The sequence below is a fragment of the Phyllostomus hastatus genome, unplaced genomic scaffold (genome assembly GCF_019186645.2).
Source record: "Phyllostomus hastatus isolate PE091 unplaced genomic scaffold, TTU_PhHast_1.1 phas_scaffold_78, whole genome shotgun sequence".
In the NCBI taxonomy this organism is placed as follows: Eukaryota; Metazoa; Chordata; class Mammalia; order Chiroptera; family Phyllostomidae; genus Phyllostomus; species Phyllostomus hastatus.
The window spans coordinates 94,066,575-94,079,198 of record NW_025334041.1 but is presented as its reverse complement, the minus strand read 5'-3'; the positions used below and the strand labels follow the sequence as shown (position 1 = coordinate 94,079,198).

General features: G+C 35.9%; 1 protein-coding gene across 2 annotated transcripts in view; it reads left to right on the top strand.

Annotated features, from left to right (window-relative positions):
• The window catches only part of REL (REL proto-oncogene, NF-kB subunit), a 39,723-nt gene extending 27,996 nt beyond the window's left edge, over window positions 1–11,727 (top strand). Inside the window, exons 5-10 of one of the 2 annotated variants that reach the window (XM_045828453.1) lie at window positions 4,928–5,068; window positions 5,566–5,670; window positions 5,781–5,993; window positions 6,556–6,624; window positions 6,760–6,828; window positions 7,881–11,727. In XM_045828453.1, the coding sequence (XP_045684409.1) occupies window positions 4,928–5,068; window positions 5,566–5,670; window positions 5,781–5,993; window positions 6,556–6,624; window positions 6,760–6,828; window positions 7,881–8,668 (1,385 nt within the window). In that variant the 3' untranslated portion in view covers window positions 8,669–11,727. Of the gene's footprint in view, window positions 1–4,927; window positions 5,069–5,565; window positions 5,671–5,780; window positions 5,994–6,555; window positions 6,625–6,756; window positions 6,829–7,880 lie in introns of both variants that reach the window. The other variant, XM_045828452.1, reaches the window with a different exon arrangement.
• Window positions 11,728–12,624: the final 897 nt, after the last annotated feature.

Below are 12,624 nucleotides of genomic sequence, written 5' to 3'. Positions count from 1 at the left end.
CTTTAAGAGGAACATCTGGGATTCCAGAAGCCCTCGATCTCACTCAGTCACAATCCCCACTGATTTTCAGTCAGAAATTAAGGGGACTTCTCTTCCTGGCACTGGATCCTTGGGCTGAAGGCCTGGTGTGGGGTTCGGACCCCTTGCTCCTCATGTGGGACCTCCACAGCTGAGACAGCCCTCCTGATTTTTATCTGCTACATGTGGGTGTGGGACTGCCTGTTCCTTATCTCCACCCCCTCCTACCAGTCTCAGTGTGGCTGCTTCTTTATGTCCTTAGTTGTAGGACTTCTATTCAGCTAGATTTCAGATGATTCTGAATGATGGTTGTTGTGTAGTTGTAATTTTGATGTGGTTGTGGGAGGATTTGAGTACCACATTTACCTACACCAGTATCTTGGCCAGAACACCTTTTTTTTTAATTAGTTTAGTTTGTCCCTCATATGCCTGGTTATTCAAGATAGAATATCAGTCATTGTATATGAAAAATTGTGGAGCTTTTAGTCCTAGGATGTCATTATCTCCCTTCAGAAGACTTTCTTGTGGTAGGTGGGTGGTCACACTCGCAATCCCAGGTCACCTAAACTCAGTGAGTGATGGGATATTTGAAGCTGGGCTTTCATCCTGTGAGTCTCTGGTCTCTTTCTCGTTTACCCTTATTTCTAGAGTATAACTTCTCTAGGCACTCCAGTCAGAGCATTAGACATTTGTCAGATTCTTCATCCCTGGCAGACCCTAAATTCCTTTATTTTTCCCTTGTTAGTTTATTGAGTTTATTTCAACTTCTCATCATCTTAGCCACCTCTTACAAAATTGGTAGGCTATATCTGAAAAAATGGACCCTCTTGTTCTGAACTTGTCTCACTGCATGTCTGTGATACTGATTTACAGTATATTTGGTCTTTATCCCCATTCCTAAAATCCTTGGAATTTGCTAAATGACAAGAGTAACAAAGGTAAAAAGAGTGTCTTTTGTTTTCATAACAAGCCCCTTTGAACTACATCTAAATTTATATTAATGAGGTGACTTGGAAAACCCCTAAAAGTGGGGAGTTCTGATTGCTAGAGGAGCCAGTCAGTCATGTTATTAGAGTTGGACCATTCAACCTCATCCCTTTACCTCTGGAAGAGGGAGGGGCTGGAGATTGAATTAATCATCAGAGTCCAGTGATTAAACCAGTGATCTGTACAAAGTGAAGCCTCCATAAAAATCCTCACTGAAGGGGTCCGGAGAGCTTCTGGGATGGTGAACATGGGGAGGTGCTGGGAGGGTGGCATTCCCAGAGAGGACATGGAAGAATCTGAGTGTCACTGCTACATGCCTTTCCTTATGCATCTTTTCTATCTGGCTATTCCTAAGTTGTTTTCTTTTCTAATAAACTGATAACCTAGTATGTAATATGTTTTCCTGAGTTCTGTGAGCCATTCTAGCAAATTATCAAACCCAGGGAGTGGGTTGTGGAACCCCCAATTTGTAACCAGTCAGTCAGAAGCATAGATGACGACCTGGACTTGGGATTGGTGTCTTAAGTATGTGGAGAGGAGCAGACTTATGGGACTGAGCCCTTACTTGTGGGATCCATGCTAACCCCAGGTGGTTAGTGTCTCAATTGAGTTAAATTGCAGGGTACCTAGTTGGTGTCCTGAGAGTTAGAGACTTGATATGTATGAAAAACATATAGACATCAAAAGTGCTGGTGAGTAGTGAGTAGAGAGAAACAGGAATGTTTTTCTTACAGTTCCTTTCTTCCATAACATAGCCCTGTGATTCTTTATGATCTTGTTAGCTCTTTGATGCCTTTAGAGGATTTTTGTTTTATATTTTGTCCATTTTTTTTAAATTCTCATTGTAGAGTTGGTCACCTGCCATTAGCAAAAGTAGAACATCTGTTTTGATTTTTACTTTATAGTTTTCTTCAGCAGCTTATGAAAATGTCTAAATGTTTAGTTAACAGGCCTTTCCTTAGTTTTTCACTCACTCGAAAAACATTTAATATTTATTATATGTAAGCCACTATGTTACATGTTTAGTGAAGATGCAAAAATGCATCAGACACTCATTCTGCCTTCATGGAACTTAACCTAGTTGGGTAGAAGAGGATAATCATGTAAGATATCTCTCTTTCTAGACAGAAGCAAGAGTGAGAGAGAAATAAATATAGATAGATATAGATATAAAAACTTTAAGTGTGTAAGAGAGGTATATAGGTCAAGTGCTACACTGACTTAGAGAGGGGAGATAACATTCCTCCCATTTCAAAGGATGAGGTGAAGCTGTGGAGAAAAGAGGCTTTGCACTGGGTTTTTATCTTTAAACTGAATCCTGCATTGGGTAAAAAAACATGTATCGGTCATTATTCTTTCTGGTTGGTGATTTTTAACCATGTTGTGCAAAGATGAAAGTAATTCTGATGCAGTGCTGACTATATTCCCACACATTGAGAAAATTCAAAGTAAAATCCCATAAAAATTAATTTTCAGCCCAACTGGTGTGGCTCAGTGGATTGAGCACTGACCTGTGACCCAAAGGGTGGCTGGTTCAATTCCCATTCAGGGCACATGCTTGAGTTGCCAGGTTCCCCAGTGTGGGGTGTGCAAGAGGCAACCACACATTAATGTTTTCTTCCCTCTCTTTCTCCCTCCCTTCCCCTCTGTCTAAAACTAAATGAATAAAATATCTAAAAACTTAATTTTTGGAGAACCAGGTAAAATTTTTTCTCTTTGATATAACAATTATGTGACCATATGTTTTTAAACTTTTTTTATTAACTAATTCATTTTTCTTTTATGTGCTGTTTTAATAGATTTTTAAATAAACTTATATTGAGGCCTAATTTATATACAGTTGGATCCACCCAAATATATGCTTCCACGTACACCACCGCAGTCAAGCTAAGGAACATTTCTGCTACCACCACCCCAGATTTTCTTGGTCCCCTTCCCAGTTCTCTCTCCCTCCTCTGGCCCCAGTCAACTATCAGCTTGCTTTTGTCACTATTGATTAATCTTTTCTAGAGCTTCGTATAAATGTAAGCATCATACACATATTGTATCTGGCTCCTTTTGCCCAGAATGTTTTTGAGATGCATTCATATTGCGGTATATATCCATAGTTTGTTCTTTTTTATATGTATGACTGTCATGATTTGTTTGTATCATTTACTTAGGTTTGTTTTTAAACTTGTATGGTGCACATAGCTAATAATTTATTTAGTGTATATTGATTACTTATCTTTAGAATTGAGAAACATTAATGTCTTCAATTCTAAATTTATAAGGCTATAAAAATTGATTTTGAAGAGGTAGACCTCTCATTACCTACATAATTCTGGCAGTAGAATATGCTGCTGTGATACAGGTGTTCATATCATGCATAACATTTCATTGTGCATATATATTCTTATAGACGCCTTCAAAAGGTAGGCTAAAGAATGCCACTAATGGGATAATTTTAAATCTTGTCATAACTACTGTGACTATGTAGTTTAAATATAAATAATCAAAATTATATTATAGTTTATATTATTGTCTTTAGACTAAAGAATTTGGGTTTTAACTGCTTTCAACTTTAATATTTAACAATTTAATACTTTTAGAAAAATAAAATTTTCATAAAATTTAATATATATTTCATGCTTTTTAAAATATGACTATGTTATGATTTATTGCTATACCTTATAATATTCTTTGAAAAGGTAGTAATATTTTCCTTTGGAACTGGATTTCTTTTCCAATATCAATTTAACACATTATATTCTTTCATAAAGAATGGGTTTTCATATTTTTTGGAACTATAAAATTTTCCTCCTATAGGGTTTATTTGCCTTTTTTAAAACAAACCAAATTTGCACATAAAATTTCTTATGAACACTAAGCTACCTTATCCCATCTAGTATCCTCTTGGTATTTAATTCCTAAAATACTGATCTAAATTTTAGTAGATATCCCTTTTATCATTTTATTCAAAACATATGTAAAATTTTCTAGCCCTGGCTGGTGCAGTTCAGTGGATTGAGCCCTAGCCTATGAACCGAAAAGTCACAGGTTCAATCCCCAGTCAGGGCACATACCTGGGTTGCGGACCAGGTCCCCAGTTAGGGGGGGTGTGAGAGGCAATTGATCAATGTTTCTCTTGCACATTGATGTTTCTCTCCCTCTCTTTCTCCCTCCCTTCCCCTGTTTCTAAAAGTAAATAAATAACATTTTTTAAAAGATTTTATTTATTCATTTTTAGAGAGGGAAGGGAGGGAGAAGGAGAGAGAGAAACACCAATGTGCGGTTGCTGGGGGCCGTGGCCTGCAACCCAGGCATGTGCCCTGACTGGGAATTGAACCTGCGATGCTTTGGTTTGCAGCCCGTGCTCAATCTACTGAGCTACGCCAGCCAGGGCAATAAATAAAATTTTTAAAATTTTCTAATAGAGTTGATTTTTTAAGAGCCTAGGCTCTGGATTCAATTACCCGAGTTTGAATTCCTATTCTGCCATTTCTTAGCTGTGAAACTTGGGACAAGTTTAAAATCAATTCCTCTTGTATAAATTTAGGAGATAATTTACAGTTCTTAGCACAATGACTGAACTAAATACATGCTTGTTGAATTAATGAATGAATGTCTGTTCTCTGTTGTATATAACCTGCAATCATGTTTGTAAAAATTTCATATTAATGTCAATTTGGGATTCTCTAAATTCCAGATGACTTAGTAACTTCCTGACCACAGTCATAAGTTAATGAATACCGTTAGTGACTATGTAATATACTAATGATAAAAAGCACTCTTTAGATTGTGTACTGTTCTGTTTTTTTAAGTGCAGACTGGATGCTATTCACAGTTACTGGATGTATTGGGCAGGGAGGAGGACCCAGAAGGATTTGAGTTCTATGTGAATACTCTGCATTCTTTTCTTTTCTTTTAATGTATCAATTAGTCCCCGAACCACAGCTGCTTGATACTGAAGATTGCGACCTCAATGTGGTGAGATTATGTTTTCAAGTTTTCCTCTATGATGAGCATGGTAATTTGACGACCACTCTACCTCCTGTTGTCTCTAACCCTATTTATGACAACCGTAAGTACTTTATATTCTTGCATTTTAGCCTTAGCTTGTTTTTTATAGTTTAATTTTTTAAAATTATTTCAGTAATTAGAAAAACTATGTTTATTATAGGAAAAATTCAAACATTCCTAAAATAATAAGAGTTAGGGTGAGTTACTGGATTATTGCCCAGATAACAGGAAACATGAAAATTGTGTATTGCCTTAGGGTTATGGTCATAATTTAAGAAGATTAATTTGGTAACAGTGTGTAGGTTGGATTGGGAAAATCAGAATTTAGGAGCATCAAGATTCATTGCCTAGAAATGCAGTCACTCTAAACCGGGTTAGACAATGCAGTTAGAAAGGAAAAGAACAGATGTGGATGATCAATGTATTTAGTGTTCTTAATTTACTTACACATTAAAGTTTTTTTATTTATTCTATAAATTGGTTTCCTAAAATTCTCTACCTCAAAAAGGAATAAAATATATTAATGTAGCAACCCATTAAAAAATTCTTCATACTTAGGTGCTCCTAATACTGCAGAGTTAAGGATTTGTCGTGTAAACAAGAACTGTGGAAGTGTCAGAGGAGGAGATGAAATATTTCTACTCTGTGACAAAGTTCAGAAAGGTATTTATCTGTTTTTTGTTTGTTTCATTGAATTCATGATATATTTTAAATTACTAGATATATTTTACTTTGTTTTCCCATTGATAGTTCTTTGCTTTCATATTCACTAGATGACATAGAAGTTCGGTTTGTCCTGAATGACTGGGAAGCAAAAGGTATCTTTTCACAAGCTGATGTCCACCGTCAAGTAGCCATTGTTTTCAAGACCCCACCATATTGCAAAGCCATAACGGAACCAGTAACAGTAAAAATGCAGCTGCGGAGACCTTCTGATCAGGAAGTTAGTGAGTCTATGGATTTTAGATATCTGCCAGATGAAAAAGGTGTGACTTCTTGGTGGTAATGTTTTATTAATTTTATAAAATTAGTTCTGCTAATAACATTTCTGTAGGATACATTGTTACATTTTCTTCATAGTTTACATTTCTTTTCCTGACAGTTTTCAGCTGATTTTTCAACCAATTGATCTTTATGTTCTTTGTAGCTCTTTCTTAGGAAAGGATCTGGAATAATTTCAAAGTATCTAAACCATTTATCAAAATTTGTTTTATATTTGAGGGGGGGTTCGGTCTTTATTGTGCCCTTTTTATAGATAGCAAACTTTCCAGTCAGAGAGTGGTCTCCATTTTGCTCCTTTTCTGCCCTTATTGCTTAGTTGATATTGTTGACTTATAGGTGTTAGAAGAAAACAAGATTAATATCAAAACTATTTATTAAGAGAAAAATATTTTACCACTGGCTTAGGATACTCTGCAATACTTACTAAATCCATATTATGTACATTTATTTAAAGCATTTTCTATATAGGAATAAAACATTTGGTTTATTAAAGGAGAAGAAGCGTGATGATCCATTCACATGCTTTTCTGTTTTGTTTCTAACCAGATACATATGGCAATAAAGCGAAGAAACAAAAAACAAATATACTTTTCCAGAAACTGTGGCAAGATTGTGGTAAGAATGTTTTGGATTGATTCATATTTAAATAGATTTTGTGGGATATTTTTTCTTTATAAAATTTTTCAAATTTTAACTGATAATGTTATTTTTCAAATTACATTTAATAATGGAAAAACTTTATCACAGCAGTTAATTTTCCTGAAAGACCTAGACCTGATTCCCTAGGACCAACTGGCGAAGGAAGATTCATTAAAAAAGGTATTTTATTCCCTATAGAATATTCCTTGTGATCAGAAAGACAAATGCTTTGCACAGTATATTGGAATTTCATTCTTAGGAATAAAACAACTTATTTGATATTTTCTACTCCTACATATATTTTCATGCTTTGAATATTGAATAAATTCATCTTGGCTTCCAGAGGTCATACTGGAGACTGGTTTTGTGGAGTTGTTGAGAAATTACATTTTGTTCATATGGTGATAATTTTACTATAGTATGCCATGCCAGAAATGGTTTAGATCTGGCCAGTAGCCCGTCTATGCACGGAGTTTTGTTGGAACATACCCATGCTCATCTGATTGTGTATTGTTTGTGGTTGCTTTTTCCCACCACAGTGGCAGAGTTGAGTAGTTCCAACAGAGGCTGCAAAGCCTGAAATGTTTATATCTGGCCCTTTATAGAAAAAGTTGCCAACTTCTGATTTAGATCATTCAACCAGGGTTAATTAGAAGTCTTTTTCATGTTACATTCTGAAATCAGTGCTTTTTCCTGGGTTAGTATGTATAGCAATGTAAATAAATAATGTGTAAATAAACAGAATCCCTACTTTTTTTGACTGGGAATGTGTAGTACATTAGTGTTATATCTTAATACAGCTTAGAAAGTTAGGCAGTGGTCTTTCAATTATCCCTAGTGAGTTCCTCCACTGCTCTATTTTTTCTTAAAAGTGGAGAAATTAAATGATTTTGGGCTAGAGTTCCACTAACTGAAATTCTGATATTCGTCTTTCATTTTTCAAAAATACCTTCATAGGACCTCGGAAGACAGATTTTCAAATTAACTGCAGTGAAATTATCTATGCCAAAATAAAAGCAAAATTATTTATAGGTATTTGTAAAACAGTAAGTGTCACAGAATTCAGTTTTGGACTCATATAATAATTTTAGTGCTATTTAACATTTTATTTGAAATGCTACTCAGTGTCCTTAAATTTTCTTTATTAACATGTTTGTGCAATTTTTAGAAATAGTACTTTCTCTAATTTTGTTCATTCAGTTTTGTAAAAATATATTTCCCCTCCCCCACAGAATCCAACTTGTTTTCTCATGGCGCAGCTTTGGCAGAAATGCCCAGGCCTTCAGGAGTTTCAAGTCAAGCAGAACCCTACTATTCCCCGAATGTACCCATGTCCAGTGCACTGCCACATCATCCTTCAGCCATACCCACAATGGTACCTCAGTCTTCTTCAAGCTGGTCTTCCGTGGCCCACCCCACCCCATGCTCAGTCAATACAAATCCACTGAGTAGTTTTTCAACAGGGACACTTTCCTCTAATTCACAGGGTATCCCACCATTCCTGGAAATGCCTCTTGTGAGTGAGTTGAATAATGCTTCCAATCCTTGCCTTTATAACAGTACTAACAATATAGGCAGAATGGAAGCGTCACCCATGTCAGCTGACTTATATAGTATTTCTGATGCCAACATGCTACCTAACTGCCATATGAATATGATGACACCCAGTAATGACAGCATTAGGGAAACCGATAATCAGAGACTTGTGAGCATGAACATTGAAAGTCCCTCATGTAACTCAGTGTTAGACCCAAGAGACTTGAGACAGCTCCATCAGATATCCTCTTCCAGCCTGTCAGCAGGCGCCAATTCCAGTGCTGCTGCATTTGTTTCACAATCAGATGCATTTGAGGGATCTAACTTCAACTGTACAAATAACAGCATGATAAATGAGTCAGGGTCTTCGAACGGTGCTAATGCAAACAGTCATGGTTTTGTTCAAAGTCAGTATTCAGGTATTGGCAGTATGCAGAATGAGCAGTTGAGCAACTCATTTGAATTAGACTTTTTCCCCAGTTAACTTGTAAAATTTAAATAGTGATTCAAGATTTAAATCTTTTTACGTGTTTGCAACTATTTTAATGTTATCTGCATAGGTGCAGTGTTTTATATTTCTCTGATTGAGACTATCACAGGAATATTTGGTGGTTTAGTGGTGTAGTGGTTTTGTGAAACTCACCCAGTTTGGGTGTATAGGAGAGTTCTTTAACAGTCAGTCCTGGCTCTGGAGCTCCTAAAATTTTTCAGGATGTAAATAAAAGATGAATGTTCAGTGCTGAAGTTACCACTGAAAGAGAGGGATGAGCTCATTTTCCAACTTCAAGAAGACCTGGGAAAAGTTCATCATTTACAGACAATTGTTACTTCAAGAACAGATAAACCCACACAAACTGAACTTCCAGACTACCTGTGGTGTGGAATCCTACGCGCACTGCAGAGTTACTTAAACTAGTGCGCACTTCAGCCTACATGCACTCATTATTGAGCATTGGAAGTGTATAAATGAATCCGTGGCATGCTAAATATTTAATAAAATCAGTTTTTCTGTATTAAAAAAAAAGTTTGAGTATGTAGAATACAAAGTTGGAAACTGCCAGAAAGGGTGCTCTCCAAAACAGAAATTTAACAGGGTTTTTAGTGTTTTCTTCTTTTGAAACATGTGACCTGACACTGTGTGTGATAGGAATTCTATCTTTAGGGTTTCACCATGTTTCCTCAGAACAAAGTGGAGAACATTAGCTCCAGCTTTTCCAAATATGCTTTTTTATATTTCTTTTGTGATGTATTAATGTATTCTTAGTTAAATGAATTGATATTTGCTTTTGAGCAAATTTAAGGTAAAACTTGTAATGGCTATGTCATTGGAAAAATTCCTTGTTATTTTTGAGGAGCATGGGCTAAGGTGACCCCTAAGGGGTTTTTCTGAGCCTTTTTGCAGTTTCTTAGATTTATATGTAAATCAAAATTTTTTTAAAATGCTAAGTTGTATCAAGGCCCTTTCAAGGTATGGGGGGGTTCTCTACTTTTGGACTATTTAAATCCATACTTTTAAAATTGCTGATGATTTTCAGTTTTCACCCATGTTTTTAAGGGGAAGAAATTTCCTTGGACCTCCAAGGAAAGTTCAGGTGTACGCTAGAGACAAAATTTCAGAGTTGACAGCATGAAACTGGGGGAGATCACAGTGAGTGAGGACAGAAATTTCCTTGGAGGTCCAAGAGACTTCATACTTGGCGTTCTCTCTGCCTGACTGGTTTTCTCTCAGGTGTGTTAAATTGTTATATCATATAAATAAATTGTTATATCATAAATAAATTGTTATATCATAAATTGATTTGTTGAGGAATTAAAGAAACTTCCATGGGATGTTTCAATAGTATGGAGAAATGAAAAGGACAGGAAATTTTTAGTCAGACATATGGGTTTTAATCTTTAGCTGTGCTACTTAGAAGTTGTGTGATATTTAACAAATCACAACTTCTGTGTGCCTATCTCTTCCGATACAAAATTGCAGGTGATACCCAGACTACCTACCTCGCAAGGCTTGTTGTACTGAATAAAATAATGTGTAAGAAACACTGTTAATTGTATAGTGCTAATCAAATATTGTTAATAAGACATCTGTATATGTCTTGTGGCCCTTATTAATCTCTAATCCAAGCACTCCTTCCAGTGGCAGAGTGAGAAAAATCACCATGGATTAGGCTTCCATAGTAGGAATCCTGAAATAGGTTTCTCTTCAGAGTGGCCAGCTATTTCTCAGGTGTGGAGGGCCATCATTTGGCCTTATTCTTTCCAGAACCACTTCCTATTGTATAGCAAAGACAGGCCAGTTAATGACTTCCAGTTCTGAAATTCTGTGACTTCTAAATTTCTTAGCCATTGATTATGAATCAATAGTAGTATGACTGTCTTCAAAAAAACAGTCTCATCATACCTAATGAAGTTATCACTATAAGATTTCTTACCTATTTTGTTTTCAGAGGTTGAATATGAAAAGGACAAAATTAGGATTTTTTTTATCACATGTAATAGAAAATTTATAAGCGCATCTGAGGTAAATGTATGAGTTGCCTGTATCCAGTTTTATGCCTTTGTTTATTTAAGACTGAGTCGAATTAATATTTTAACTTATATATCTTGGCAGAATTTAGTCAAAAGTGCAGGTTTAACATCAGTGGATAAGATTGAATCTCAAAAGTAATCTTGTCATTTTTTAATGCAAACCAAAGTTTATACCTACCTCCAAAAGACTCCACCATGACTCTGTTACCCTCATTAATAAAATACAGATAAAATTTATAGACAATTTTTTTCAATCTTAAATGTCTGTGGCTTCAGGAAAAAAAAACATCGCCTGCTAGTAATGATCTATTTAAAAGGAGTGGAATTTGTCATGCTCTAATGTTCTAACCACCTGCTTCTACAAGTTGGTGCTTCAACAAATCAAGTTTTTAGGGATATCAGCAGGTAAATAAAATACAAATTGGTAAAAGTATCAAATATTCATTTTGCCTATTTTCCTCCTTGAACTTTATTGTCAAACCATTATAACTTTGTATAAAATGTACTAAGAATCAGGTCAGGTTGGAGTCTCTGGGATCCATTTGTGGAATTCCATCTCAGGAGACTTCACTGATGACACACTTGATTTGACTGGGTCATCAGCTGAGAATGTTGGTCACTGGCACACAGTTCAGGGAGCTTCAGGATGAAATGGCAAGGAAAGCACAATCAAGTCCTTGGGTGAGGGGCATTCTTAAATGCATGGTTCAGACGGGATGAACCCTTTGCAAATTATTTGTTTTAAAAGACCCTTATGGAATAGCACTATTACTGTATTTTTTGGACTGTTGTAGATATGTTTATATGCTTTTTAGTGACTAATGAATTTAGATGCGCTGAAAACTTTTTTTAAAGTTCTCAGATAGTTTAATTATTTAATTGTTAAGGGGTGCATTGATAGAATTATTTTTAAAATGTCAGTTATTGTACAGAATATTGTCTCTGTAATATCTTTGTAAACAGTGATTTTTTTTCTTGGTAATATAATAAATGGAAAAATTCTAAAACCCTTAATAAAATGTTGTTGCTATTTGACTTTAAAAATATCAAAGAGCCCTGGCTGGTGTGGCTCAGTGGACTGGGTGCCAGCCTGTGAACCAGGCAGTCACCAGTTCTATTCCCATTTGGGGTATAAGCCTAGGTTGCAGGCCAGGTCCCCAGTTGGGGGCACATGAGAGGCAGCCACACAGTGATGTTTCTCTCCCTCTTTGTCTCCCTCCCTTTCCCTCTCTCTAAAAAAATTAATAATTTAAAAATCATTTAAAAATAGCAAAGAGGTTTTCTTTGCATCTATAGCATCTTCACAGAAAAAGCTAGTTTTGGTTGCTTAGCAATACTAGGCATTTTAATAAAACACTATAACTGAATATACTTGAATATGTAACTGTCCTTTGAAATGACAGATAATTTTACAGAGTACTAAAATGCTTTTTAAAAAGGTTTTTATTTTCTGCCTTCCTGACTTATTTCCTGCCTCTTTCTCTTCCTTCCTGAATAACTGAGGACAAGTCATTCACTTATTCTGAGCAAGGTACAGGTAGATATTACCACAGTGGGTGAAAGTACTGGCCCAATGTGGGATTACAGTGTGTGGAGCCCAAGAAGAACATGTGAGGGTGGTAGGGAGGAGTGTCTCTGTGATCTGAAATGAGGATGCAGTGATAGATTATTTATGAGGGGGAATGATCTATTAAGTTAATATAGTAGAGCTAATGGGAGCCAGATTTCTCACTCTCAGTGAAAGAAATGACAAATGTGGAAAGGGAGAGAACACTAGAGTAAGGTTGCAATTGGAAGTACTGGTGTAACTCATAGTTTCAATATATGTAAAGAAATCCATAGAGGTGCCCTGGGCAGAGTGGTTCAGTTGGTTGGGCATCATCCTGCAAAGCGAAAGGTCATTGGTTTGAT